Source organism: Perissodus microlepis, chromosome 4 (assembly GCF_051167445.1).
Source record: "Perissodus microlepis isolate ML-2025 ecotype Zambia chromosome 4, ASM5116744v1, whole genome shotgun sequence".
NCBI lineage: Eukaryota > Metazoa > Chordata > Actinopteri > Cichliformes > Cichlidae > Perissodus > Perissodus microlepis.
Window position 1 is genome coordinate 14563490 of NC_140464.1, and position 14613 is coordinate 14578102.

The 14613-nt window shown below is 39.8% G+C and overlaps 1 protein-coding gene across 3 annotated transcripts in view; it reads left to right on the top strand.

Annotated features, from left to right (window-relative positions):
* The window catches only part of prkar1b (protein kinase, cAMP-dependent, regulatory, type I, beta), a 69492-nt gene extending 57327 nt beyond the window's left edge, over positions 1-12165 (top strand). For all 3 annotated transcript variants that reach the window (XM_084925966.1, XM_084925965.1, XM_084925967.1), the window contains 2 exons: positions 8210-8291; positions 9727-12165. In XM_084925966.1, coding sequence (XP_084782092.1) covers positions 8210-8291; positions 9727-9899 — 255 coding nt within the window. In that variant the 3' untranslated portion in view covers positions 9900-12165. The remainder of the gene's footprint in view (positions 1-8209; positions 8292-9726) is intronic.
* Positions 12166-14613: the final 2448 nt, after the last annotated feature.

A 14613-nucleotide genomic window follows, 5' to 3' on the forward strand; every position in this document is an offset into this window, starting at 1 on the left:
GCACATCACCTAATATGCTTAATTGGTAGTAGGCTTTCGAGTCTATACAGCTTGGAGTAAGACAACATGCATGAGGAGGATGATGTGGACAAAATACTCATTTGCCTAATAATTCTGCACTCCCTGTATTTTCAGACCTGCTCGTGGGTTAGTCAGTCTTCTTCAGAGTGTCATTCTTTCTGTCACTTACTAATCTTACCTAGCTTACTCGTTTCATGTCCATCGATAATAGGAGCAGTACACTGGTTACAGTGGACTGAAATGGCTAAGCTAGAGGTACTTCTTTATCAGGGTTGGTTAATGATGTATCAGCCTTTATCCCTATTTTGGCTCACACAGATTCTCTCCCTTCACCTGCGCCCCTGCAGTACAACACTCTTCTCCATCCTTCTTTTTTATTTGCATTTTTATGCTCCTCACTATGCCCCTCTTAACATATATAATATACATTCATTTTCCAGTTATTTGAAATGTTCTTTTGGCTTTTATCCAGCTCAGTAAATGTGCACGTCAGCTGTTAATGCTCTGAAGGAGTAAGGATGTTCACATCTATGATGGGTTAGCAAAGTGTAGCACTCACGGTCACGCTTATACAAAGAAAACCTGAAGACAACCGAACTACAGCTCTGGCAGAGCTTAACCAGGGAGGATATGCTGTCAAAAAATGTGCATAAAATTAATATACTAGTGATATTAGAGCTGTTTAGATTTCCTCCAAGTATAGCAACAAAATGTAACTTTTGTAACAAGTGATGTTTACAGGACATTGTTCAAAATCCTAAAACTACTTGAACTACTTGTCATATCAGACCAAATAAGGTTGTAGCATCACTAAAGGCATGTTATATTTCCTATGAACTTTCCTCACAGATGCTCATACTTTTCACTTGTAGGAAAAACACTGTTTTATGTCTTGTTTAAAGAAATGGCAGCCCCCGGGTACTGATATAGCTCATGAAGTGGTGCAGGTGACCCATACGCTGTGAGGCTGTTACACGTTCAAATCTACTGCTCTCTCTCTTGCCTTTTCCATCTTTGCTCCACTGTCCTATTTCAATAAATGCTAAAAAGCTGCTCCACATTAAAGCTGAAGATCTTTGACCTCTGGATCAATGACCTCTGGAACTCCAGAAATTTGTAATAACTGACAGCGAATGTCAGTGGTCTCAGTCCTGTACGACAATGCCAGGATTATCGATAATTTGTAATGCAAAAATTACCCGCACAAATTACGTATTGCTACTATTAACCTGTATTTTATCAAATAAAGAGGTCATGTGATACTATTAGGTCTTTGAAAATGGCATCTTGGTGATTTTTATAGAGGGTTTCAACAGACTCAACCACTTTTATGTTGCATCCTGTGAATCTAGTTTGGTGTGAGGCTCCTGATGTCAATCAGTTTGAGCTCATCACATCCAATGCATATATGCTGCACAAAACACAGAAATTAAACTGGAATTTTCTAAATTGCATGAAATTTATTGGTAATACTTTGAAAATATAGACCTGTACTTATAGACTGCACTGTATATATTTGACATACACCTCACATTATCTTGTTGTCTATTATCGCAGTGCTGCTCTAAGTCTAAAGTCTTTCAGAAGCCAATTTGTGCAGGAAATGCAAAAGACACAACTATGTATGTGTGACTCATCAATCTGAGACTTTGTACATCGCAAAGAGGAAAAACAAAATAGCAAAATATGTAGAGGAATGTGGGGGGGATAGCAGGATGGAGAGATGGAGGAGGAAGAGGAAAAGGAAGAGAGATACAGGAATCCACTTTTACAGGCAAGCAGCCCATTGAAGGCAGCTGTCTAGGTCTATGTGAATGTGTCACAATGTGAGACTCATCATTTTAAATGCAGGCAGCCACACGCAGCACTGAGGAAGGGGGACCAACACTTTCAAGAATGTATATATTTTGAACCTAAATACTGCTTTCTCTTTAATCCCATCACCCCAGCAGCAGCTTGTCTCTTTCTTTAACCCCGTTTCCCTTTCTTCTGTCTATTTTCCCCTTTGTGTCTAAGCTCTCACCCCCTCTTTTCCTCCCTCCCTCCCGCTTGCTCCCCATCTCTCGTGCTGCAGAGCCTAACTTTCCCAGAGCAGGGCGGACTGTGGTGGAATGTGTGTTGCTGACTTTCACACAGGGTCAGGAGCCCTCCTGGGAGGGAGACGAGAGAGACAGACAGAGGGATGAGTCAAAGAGGGCAGGGACATATGGGTTGCGAGGAGGTTGATTCAAAAAGGACCACATGTAAAGAGTTAGAGGATTTTGCGAGCGCATGTTACAGTAAGATCAGCCTCCTGCGCTCTGGCTATGCACTTCTTGTGATTCTTTTTATTTCTTTGCCCTGTGCTTTTTTTTCTTAGTTGCCCACCGTGCCTCTTTTTTCTGTCTCCTTTCACTGTCTTTTGTTGTTTTGTGTGGTTTTGGTAGATGAAGCCAAAGACAAACCCCACAATCACAAATTACATGCTCCTGATGGGGAAGATTAACTAAAAGGAGGTATGGAGACATCACTTTCTCTTCCTTCTGGGTGAAATGGGGCCCTAATGAAAAGTGACATGTTTACATTTTTTTTTCTCACACTGTACAAACAAGCCTTTACAAGCTCCGGGGGCCACAGAGACTCAGCCTCACCTTCCCTTACGTCAACCCTCTCTGCCTTTTCCACCGTTTGCTCTCTTCTTAAGGGCTCTACTCACCTAATGTGCAGACTCTTATTTTCTCCATGCCATTCAGTCAAGCCTTTGAGAAAAAGGGCCAGTTAAAGATTAAGATGCATTATGTGTTGCCACTTAACTATAAACAGATGTGGGAAAAGTTACAGTTTGTCAAGTTAAGTCAAAATCAGTGTTTTCAGTCTTTAACAAGTCGTTTGCACCTTTTACACTGTGATATTTCAAGATTTCACAGTATGCTACTGCTAAGTATTAACTAGAAATAACACATGCACGTGTTTTTTTTTATTTTTTTTTTATGCCAAATAATTAGTAGCATAACTTGCACTTAATGCAAAACTGTAACAGCAAACAATCTTGGGTAGAGGGAAAAGGCTACCCAAAAAGCTATTCAGTGCACTCCTGAATCAATGCAATCTAATCAATTCATAAGATTTATCTTTACATGAGATAACTGGAATTGTAAGGTTGACATGTTGCATAATATAATTTTCATTCTTGGTGTTTAATTTTTATCTAGAAGGTCACTCAGAGTACATCCTCTGGAAAAGCCAGCCAATCTTTTAAATTCTTAATGAAAGCGATGCAGATGTTCACCCAAGCACCACTCCACCACCTTTCATGAAATTAGTTTTTGAATGACAAACAGATGAACAGCTCTGATCATATACCAGTCACATACCTTTGTGAAAGGAATTATTATGTCACTTTATGCCAAAAAGATGACGTCCAGCTGGGGTTACGAATGTCAGAAGTCTAGCTGAAGTCTTGTTTTTGTCAATAAATTGTAAAATTATGTAGCACTTTTCTGCTCTGTGCACTCAAAGGGCTTTCTTGCCACAAACCTCATTCTTAAACACAAACACACACACATTTATACAAATGTCTGTGAAGGTTCTCAGTCATCCAGGTCATCGTAGTCAAAGGAGCTTGCAAAGAAAAGCGTCTGGACTTCTTTAAGTTTACTTGAAGACGTTTCACCTCTATTTATACAAATTTATACAAATGCTATTTTTTTCTATGCCCAAACACTTTTAATCTAACTTCCACACACTCACACTCCGATGGATGCATCAGGGACAACTTTGGGTTCTGTAACTTGCTCGAGGATACTACGACCCGCAGGCTAGAAAAGCAATCCTACCCAAGTCCATTTGATTTGAGCCTACTGAAGTCAGATGTCTCTGCTGCTTCCCACCTTTTTAAAACTGGGTGATGACTCTTGAAGAACGTATCATCCTCTCCGCTGATGTGTTCTTCCAGTCATCTTCCAGTCATCAGTGTAAATGGACGTTTCCCATTTGTTCTTTGACCACACACAGAACGAATCATTTCTCAGGAGTTTACAGGTTCCCTGTGGGTCCCACAGATGGTATATCCTCTGTGGATTGTCTGCAGAATATCTCCCGGTGCTCGCGTGTAACCTGCTTGTTTTTTGCTGAAATGCAATTTAGCTAATGGAGTTTAATATTGTTCTTATAGAATGAAGATCAGTGCGGTTGATCTGAGTGAAAACAAACAGGTAAAGATTAACGGGCCTCATTAGGTTTGAACCATTTTGAGTCATTTTATGTTCAAATAAGAGCCCCTCAGGCTGTTAGATGCAAATCTTGTGAGAAACACTGTTGTCCTACCGTATGTTGAGCAAGTGATCTATGCGTGTGTGCTGGCGTTTGAATGAGAAGGTGCAGACTCTGCTGATGCTGGGTGGTCTCGTGAACAGGCAGAGTCGGGATATCACCTTTCTCCATTTCTGGCTGCGCCTCTCTTTCTGCGAGCATGTTCAAATTGTTGTCATTTCTTTCATGCAAGATGCTACATTTTAACTTGTCACTACAAGCTGGTGCACTTTCTGTATGGCATGTTTGTTTAAAGTGTGTATACACAGAAATGGATGCAACTGTGACCGGTCCTTAAAATACGTCCAAAAATCATCTGATACTTCTTATTTAAGTTGAGGGCTGAAAGTGGCTCACACGAATCCTTTCTTTGTCTCTCTACTACTTGTTTGTATTCATGTTCATTCATTCATATTCTCTGTTAGTGTTTCTCGCTCTGGCTGACCTCGTCTGCTGTCTTTTGTTGTTACCGGTCTCGGTCTCCCTGAGTCGGGTAGGGGAGGCTCTCTGATGTTTATAAAACAAAATATCTGTGGAGCAGAGCGCTACCCTTGGGGTGATACAGTGTGAGATGGTTATCGGGACCACACTGGATGAGGCCTGTTCACCAGTGAACTACTGTACTGGCAGCGCTGCACTGTCTCACACACTTTGTTTGGACATGAATAGAAAGAAGAGGAACCCACTGGTTGTAAACACTCGCGTCTGTGCCTCGTCCACCTCATTCTCTCTCCATTCACATCTTACGGTTTTGGGCTCTCAAACCACAACACTCGAAATTTGCGAGCGAATTTGCAGGGATGGAAGTTTCAACAAAACGTGACAAAAAGTGCAGTGGAAACAAGACTAACAATGGAGATACAAGCGACCTATTAGTCACTCTACTTACGCTCCATTGGAGAGAAGAAAAATATCAAAAAGATGAAAACATCAGATATCTGTGGGCTGAAACACTAGCAGTTTATCTTAATACTCTTATCTCTGTAATGGCAGTAGTGGTTGCTGTTTTTTGTAAAATGGTTAATGGTTAGATGAAAACCGATGGGGGGTTAAGACGAGAAAAGTGTTCATTATATTTTTGGAAACATTTTTATACCTTATTAGAGTTTGCATGAAATTATATGAGTATAACAACAGACATAAAAGAAATGTGATTATTTATGTAGCACTTTTCTTGCAGTGTTACAAAGTGTTTAACAACTGAAAAGGTTTTTTTTTACAATATAAAAAGAACTGTGATCAGCATAAATGCAAATATGCAAAATAAATTTGCTAAAAGGGCCTTTTAAGATGTAAAAAGCCCGATAGAGCTAATTCTGCTAATGCAATTCTTTGTGTAGATGGTGTGGCTGTATACGCTGCAGTCTACAAACCCTCGTCATCTTTATACATGTGCACAATGTGGCTTAAATGTCACAGAGGTTAATGTGCCATGAAAGCCAACTTGGTCACATAGCAGCATTTTAGTCAACCACAAAGGCAAACTGTGAAGTACCAGCTTTTCCTATGCTGCATGCCCATGAGGAGATGAGCCGCAGCCTGCCACAGCATTGGGATTCAGAGCGGCAGACAGAAATACTTACCTCCACTCAGTGGCTACTCTTTTATTTATCAATATGTCTAATCAGATAAATTTGATTTAGCAGTCAAGCGATTATAATTAAGTAAGTAAGCATAAGCACTTTCCAGTAGCTTACCATTTGAACTTGATGGAATCAAATTCTTTACTTCAAAGTTCAGTGAAAGTGCACGACTACAACAGGAAAGAAAATATATCATTAAGAGCTTTAACTGTTAAGACATTTGCCCATAGCGACGTACAAGTTCAGACCAGGATCTGCTTTTGCTGTTTATTTTGGACGGGACTTCCACAGTAAGCAGTAAATAACTTTGCACAGTAAGGAGTAAGGCCAAGTTTGATAGGGTCATCATCAAAGGCTGCTCCTATAATACTTCTCATTTTTTTGAAGGACGCCTGACGGAAAACAAATATCTTTTAATTTTGGCAGAAGTAAGCTTGTTTCCAAAAAACTGAGTGCACTAAAAGCAAAAATGTTATAAAACCTCAGTGTTTGAATGAAAAAAACAAGGGTCTCAGATCAGCTGTAGGTTTTCTTTTTGAGAATATCTGACACCCAAAATGTAGTTTTAGTTTAGCAGCCAGCGATATAAAGTAGGCAGCACATGTCAAATAATTAATAATTTCAGTAGAGGAGCGTAAAGTACCACCAGTCTTGCTGTTGATCCAACAAGTTCTCATCCTACACTGTTGTTAATCAGATGTGGGTGTCTCATAGACAAAGCGGCTTTGACACAACTACACTTTCTTAATCCCTGGGAACGAGAATGGACCGCTATACCACGTGGATCATAATCCTAATTTTTGGTGGCTACACAACTACTTACGAACATCACCTTCAGCCTCCGTGACCTACAATATCCGTGCTTTATTTTAATATGGTTAGAAGACCTGTCTCCAGAGATAAAACGACATCACGCCACGGTTTGGCCAGGTATTACTTGGAAGTGGCGCTCTCACGGTGTTCTCCACTTACTTGGACAGTATCCCTCCACTCCTCCACAGCTCATTTCTAGCACAAACCCACTAAATCGACACACACATCTCTTTCTCTGAAATACAGTATTACCTTTGTGTGGCCGCAATGAGTAGCTGGCAGTTTTGAGGTTCTCATTAAGGCTCATTATATTCATATTTAGCATTATTAGCCTAGTCGGCACAAGGAGGAGAGAGCAGAGAAGGATTAGAAACGGAGAGGGAGAGCGCTGGAACCGTCAGGTCTGTTATATGAAGCGATCCAAGACAAGCTGGGAAGTTTCTCTACTGATTTTCTTTTACCTACTACCAATTACAGCAGCTTGTGAGTACATGTGAAGGTCCAGAAAATAAATATCTCCCAATACATGTGCGTGGCAAAAGGTGGCAGCTGCACTTTAATGTGAATATACGCCCGTGTCATCAGGCGCAGCTTTGAACACGCGTGTTCTGGTTTATGCGCTAAGATAAATATTCAAACATATGCTCACTCACACACACAATTTTGTCAACAGCTGCAAGATGTGACAGCATAAACTGTTATCATCTGTTGGGCAAAGTGAATGGAAATCAAATTTCCTCCCTTATACTTTTTAGATGACTCACAAACACTCAGCCAGCCGTTAGTGGTCAGTCTCTCCAGCAGCTATCAGCTGTATATATGAAAATTGACATTTTCCGAATGTGAGAGTGAGCATTTGAGTCTTCTTCTATCTTCTTATTTAACATTGCGTGGTTGTGTGCACTTGCAGATGTAAAGCAGACCATTAGCAACATGCTATTTGAGCTTTCTTTTTGTGTGTGTACACAAAAGCGCTTCAGTTTTCTGAGGTCATTTAAGGACTGTGTTTTGGAGAACTCTCACTCTTGGACAACGCAGTTGTTTCCATTTAATGGCTGAATGCTGATAAAGGGGATTATGTGATGGAGACAGTTCAGCCTCTAAAGGGCTTAGATGTTTGTATTTATTACACTCTGGAGGAAATAATGCAGAACCAATCAGTTTTTGTATCGCATGCAATTTTGGGATACATGAGAGTGTGTTTCTTCTTCTTTTTCTTTTTCTTTGTTTTGTTTTGTTTCTGCTGTCCCACACAACAGGTGTCCATCCCACAGCAAAGTGGACTAAATCCTGTGCACCTGTGTTCTTATGAAGCAAAGGAATTTCTCTTCGGCTTAATCCTCCTGATGATTTTCAGTTCCTCATTAAATAGCCCCTCCAGACCCCTCCTCCTCCTCCCCTTCTTCCATCATCTTTCCCTTCTTCACACACAATCCTTCCTCTCCCTCTCAACCTTTTTTCCTACAGCTTTAAACTTTTTTCCTTTTCTTTTCTGTGTCTAGGGAATCGCCTCTGTTCTCCAGCGCAGGTCTGACATTGAGGAGTACGTGGAGGTGGGACGCCTCGGACCTTCTGATTACTTTGGTAAGTGTCCCTGCTGCTTCTTTGCACCACATACGTTTGTGAGACTAAACTTGGTTTATTTTACACCTTTTAATAAATATCTTAAATACAAATTTTGCTAGTAGAAGTCAATAAACATCAATGAAGACAGTACACAGTGATCTAGAAGATCAAACACAAGTCACATTGCTTACTGCTTTTTTTTATGGTGCTCCAATTAATTTTAAGCAGTTATGTCACAAACTGGTTTTTAAAGATATGGTAAATAAACACGCTATGAGAAGATGAATCATTCTGAACCAAACTTATTATAGTTTTAATTAGTCTTTATTTTTTTGCTTTTAATTCAGTTTCAGTTAGTTTCCAGAGTGAAAATTCTCGTGACGGTTTCGTTTTTACCCCTCAGCTGTAAAAGGCTGATGGGCTGTTGTCGTCACCCTGCATGGCATGCAGCGTGGAAACCCAAGTTTGTGAATGCGATAACTCGAGAACGAGGCAACATAGGAGCTTCAAATTGATATTGAGTGACCTAAAGGTCAGAAGTTAAGGTCACTGAAAATCTTGTGGATAAGATAACTTAAGAAGGAAGTTGTCTAGGATTTTTAAATTAATACCATAGGTGTGTCTACTAGAAAGCTGAGGGGTAGGTATTTTTATTGTTTTAAAATATTTAATTTTAGTTTAGTTTTTGTTAGTTCAGTCTTAGTTTTAGTCTCTATTAATTATTGTTGAATTGAGGGCATATGTCAGAGGCAAAATTTAGGAAAACTACAGTACAGTTATTACATGAAAAACAGAACCTTTGAAAGCAGTTGACTCACAGTCTTGTAGTCATCTAGATAAATAAATCAGTAAATCAAACCAAGTTTTGATCAGATTTTACCAAACTAACAAACAGGATCTTTCCTCCATATTTCTGTTTTGTTTTAGTTTGTTTTCAAAGTTTATAAATTCATTTAAAATTTTTTTTCCAAAAGTCTAATTTTTATTTTTAGTTTAGTTAACTTTAATAATCTTGTTCTGAAATATAAATTGTAAAAATTCTTATTAGCAGTTGCTTTTTACTAAAACACAATACTCGCAAAAATGGCAAATATTAGTATTTTAAAGGGTCAGCTTGACTAAACAGGTTAAAATAGTGTACGAGCACAATCCCCAAATAGTGCTGTTAGGTGTGGTTTGTTTTACTGGTGATTTACAAAATATGCTGGTTTTTAAAATCATGTTTCAATATCAGGTGCAAAAATTAAGACATGCCTTTTTTGGGTTTAAAGATCATCGCAGTTAGCTGTAAATGAAATGTTGGTGCATCTCCTCTCTATGTTTAACTAACTTTCTTTTAATTTGTCACTTAACTGCACTGATTTAGGGCCTTTTGCCCCATTTCTCATACTGTTTGTATTTAATGTTTGAGGTCAAAATTTGGGCGACGTGCTGATTATTCTCTCTCATCCAGGTGAAATTGCCCTGCTGCTGAACCGTCCCAGGGCCGCCACCGTAGTCGCCCGGGGTCCCCTCAAGTGCGTGAAGCTGGATCGGCCACGCTTTGAGCGCGTGCTGGGTCCTTGCTCCGAAATCCTCAAGAGGAACATCCAGAGATACAACAGCTTTATCTCTCTCACTGTGTGACATATGCCCCCTCCACCATCTGGGCCCCACCAGCAGGGGTGTGCAACATCAGCATCAGAGTTTTGGTCAGTGGGTGGGAAAGGGGTGAGGATGCAGGGTGAAGGATATGGGTTTTACATGCCCAGATTTGGGGCGCTCATTTCCTGCCTTTTTCCATTTTGCGCGTTTCTCTCTTTTGACCTTGTGCACTTTGACTTGATTCTGTGCTGTCACGTAGCTTTATGTCAAAAACAACATGCAGGGGTGTTTTAGAAAAGAAAAAAAAAAAGAAAAATCAAACAGAGGGCAGAGATTATTTATCTTGTTTCATATTGTAAATGAATCATGCATACAGTGTGTCAGCTGTATACGATGCATGCTTCAAGACTGACAGAGAATGGCGTTTGCACTTTCATTCGTTAACAGGAGGGTACGGATAATTTCAGGAAATAAGAAGGAAGTAAAGTCATGTTTACGTACGGCGGGGGAGGAAGACGGACCAGATTTGGTTGCACGCTGGCTGCAGTTTGCCTTTTTTATTTCTGGAGGTGCGTGTTTCCATTTCGACACTGAATCAGAAATGCACTGCACAGATCTCTGTTCCCTAAAATGTAGCTGTTAAAGGTATGAAGAAAATTAAATTACTTGCTGTTGTATTCATTTTCAACGTTTCTTGAGCTTTTACCTTTTATTGAGTTCGGAGGCTGTTTGAGACCTTATTGAGTTAAATTCTAACTTTGTTGGTATTCTGTATATTTCTTTTATCGAAACACCAAAACAAACACTTACTTTATTGTGCTGAAAGCATTGTGTGTGTATCAAACGCATGTAAATCTTAGTCATCCAAAGCACACAAAACACAGGAAAATAACATTTCAAGGCACACCTGTATTCATATCTGTGCAAAACTGCCTCTGTGTCACCTGATGAGTTGTCGGATCTTTTGATTATTGGCGGTTGAAGGCACTTTTGGAAGCACATTTGCCTCTGGAGCTCTCATTCTGCATAAGAGTAATAAGAGACCAGTCCACTAGCTTATCACTGTCATCCACTGGTTTATTCGACACCTCTACGCAGTCCAAACAAACGGTCTTCCTGCATCTGGAAAACTCAACATCTGAACAAGTGCATGAACAAAATGGGAAAATGAGTGCTTACAAAGTTCATATAACAATTCATTCAAACAAGGTATGATTGTCACAAAATCACAAAGCACACCCAGACTTACCTCATGGCACAGCATCTATGGATGAGTGAACAAATATATTTAGACCATAGTTTGTTTAGGAACAGCTCCGTGCACTATTGATGGCACTTACTTTCACTGTGTTTCTGGAAAAATTTGCTTACAACATTTTTTCACTTAGCCTTTTCATCATATCAAAATTTTGCGTTATTAAATGTTACGTTGGTTTTAGAAGTTGCATTTCCAGTGCCAGCGTGGTTCCTGGGAACAGATGATTTATCGCTTTATCCCTTCAAATCCTCGTTTTCCTTAGTTTGTTCATCTTGCTCAAAGGCTGAAGTGTCTTATTATCCACATGTTGTCATGTCATTACTTTGTCACATACAAGCATCAAACCTACTACAGTGGTTGTCACGAGGAAAGTTTTGTCAGTTCAGCAGTGCAGCTCAGTGATGTCCTTTAGTTTTTCAGTGATAATGGAGCTCGGTGGCACAGAGGAATTAACCGAAGCTTTTGATACACAAACAATACTTGTTAGTGAATCAATTGTTGCCAATAAAATAAGAAAAATGTAGGAAATCACCAAAGTTTATCCCCTAAGATTTTACAATGTGGTATGTTGTGTCAAAATAACTGACAAGTTGCTTTTTTCCCCACCTTGATATTCTCAAAGCAGACAAACACAGTTATAAACACACTAACATGAAACACACACCCACACTGTATATGCGTGCACTGTCTCAGGACTAAATACATTTTCAACACACACACACGTCTTACCTGATGCTTTTTTAAGCTGATTTTGTTCGTTGTTTGCTAGATGAAAACTTTTGCACCACTTTTAGAGTTTGTACCATACAGCAGCTTGATTTAGGTGTTTTTAAGACATCAGTTCTGTGTTCTGACTGAAAAAAGTTATGATATATGAATATATACAAACTTGTGTTGCTTTCCTTTGATCTGCTGTAATCTGTCAAAGTTGCACAACTGACCCAACAACTGATGTTGTAAAAAAAAACAAAAAACTTTCTGTATTCTCTCTCTCTGTATCTTTTTCTTTGAAACCATCTTGAACAAATAAAGAAAAGCTTCTGAAATCTCTCTGATTTGACTCATTCTTTTCTTCCTTTCTGTTGTGATGGGACTTTTTTTTCTTCTATATTTTCGCCCTTTTATCCCAGATCTTAGTTCTCTTTCTTTTTATCTATACCTCCTCTAAATGTTCCATCTTTGTTAATCTTCCTTTTTCTTTCCTGAAGCTACTAACTGTCACCCTCAATCACACTTTTCATATTTATTCCCGCAGGTACCTAATCTCCTTTGCGGCCTCCCTCTGCTCCATCTGGCTCCCTCCGCTCGTCTCTGCTCTCCATCCTTCTCACATTAAGCCAAGTGTCAGTCATCCGTCAGGCTGGCCTGTCAAAACTCCGAGCTCCTCCCAGCCAGTTTACATCACAGTGGACTTAAAGCCTCCGCAGCTTTGACACATTCCTCTTCATCTTAATGCCCACTAAATCAACTAAGGAATGTGCCCCTGACTCACTGACATCGAGTTTAATAGCCGCCCCCTCCCCACTCATATACACACACACTGACCCATACACCTTCTTTACTTTGACAATACGCAGTAACGCACATGAACTTGAGCGAGGTCGGGGTTTGTACCTCTGCGAAGCAACCCTTTGCCTTCAGTCTTGATTGTAAGTGCAGCTCCTTGCGTGTAGTGCTCGACTTTTCGTTTTCTGACACTCATCCTCAGCGGCAGGTCTTCAGGTTGCTTTTAGACCAAACTCACTGTTGTGCAGTTTGGATCCATTATTTTAACACTGCTGACTCTTTTTTTGGATGACAGGTTTAATATAAATGTTGTTTGGGCTTCCTAATGAGGATGGAGTTCAAACTAAACCTACACTATAGCTCACAGTATAGATCTACAGTATAGATCAATATAGATGCCTAAATTAAAGTCTATGTCTAATCGTCCAGGTTAGACAAAATGTTATTTCCAAAAATTAAAAGCAAAAATTTCTAAACTTGATTTCTTTTAGCCATCATGCACTCTTTTAACTGAAAGCAGTTGGGGGGAAAAAACAGGCGCTGAGCCTGCACGTCACCATTCATCTACATGACAAATGAGCAAAAACATGTCAAACGCTTTAAAGCTCTAAAATAAGCAAGTGAGTGGACCTTGAACGGGGTTTGTTCAGTCAAACATGCTGCAAGTTCATGTCTACCAAAGAAGCAGTGACATTAAAACTAGTTACACCAAAATGAGCAAAATAAAAGCTGTCAGCGTGGACTGTGTGTGTGTGTGTGTGTGTGTGTGGCCAGAGTTTTTGATTAAGCACGGGCATTCTGGGTGGGCCAGTTAAGGGCAGAACTTGGCACCGTCACATGAGCAGCAAGATGAAACTTTGATAACGCTTCGTTCTGCCAGGGGCAAAATAAGAAGGTGCTAACACGTACACACACTCCTTTACTGACTTTTAATTTAGGTCGCTGTGTTTGGTTTTCCTTTATGCTTTTATTATGTCATAATCTATCATAAAACTCCAACTTTGTAACACTAACGATGACATTTCCACGAGCTAATCTGTTTTCACACCGAATCCGATAAGGGAAAAAAAAAAACCCATCTGTCCATTACCACTCAGTCCACAACCTGCAATTAAAATTTCCCTTTTTTTTTTTTTCTCTTTTGTACAGTGATCCTACAAAAATAGCTAAATGGTGAATCAGATTTATTCCCAGTATATGTCTGTTAAATCTTTTAATGTTTAAACACAGCAGATCACGTGATTATTTGGTTCAGTGAGTCTTTTGGTAACAGCTACTCTGTTTCCTTCACAGAAAGCTTGTCTCTAGTGATTCTGCTACTGCCAAGTTTTAAACCTGCCTCTCTTTTTCTACGCACAACAAGAGGGAAATGGTCCATCAGAAAAGGAAAGTATGACTGGATACATGACCCCAGTTGCACCATTACTTCTACAGCCTCCATCCATTTTTATCTGAATTTGCTACAAGATATAACTAGCTACTCCTACCGTGCATGTATGTTTGCAGAATCCTTAGCTGACCAGCAGTTGATGCTTAGTGAGTTGGGGAGGTTGGGTTACAGGAATCAGACAAGATGTGGAGAATAACCGTGGAGGTGGAGCAGATGGTGAACGTGCAGGAGGTGGAAGTGGAAAGTAAAGAAATCCTGGGCCAGCTTCACTGACAGCTTGTAACAGGCTTTCTACTCACTCCTGATTAAAGTCCATTGAGACTTACTGACATAAATGTGAAAGAATTTATCCCACCATGGAAACATGCCGTCTCCTCATTACAGGATGACTTCTTAAGTGGATCCCTCCCCCAAATTCCAAGTTTTATTTAATGATTGCCAAAAATTTACAAGATAAGATGGCTTGGAGGCATTTGGTATGTGTGTGTGCATGTTTGGATGTTTATTTGCTGCATCCCATGCTCTCAGGAGAGCATGTTTTATTTGGTGGTGCATATTTAGATCTGGCACAGTGACTCTGGCCCCTGGGTATTTGACCGCAA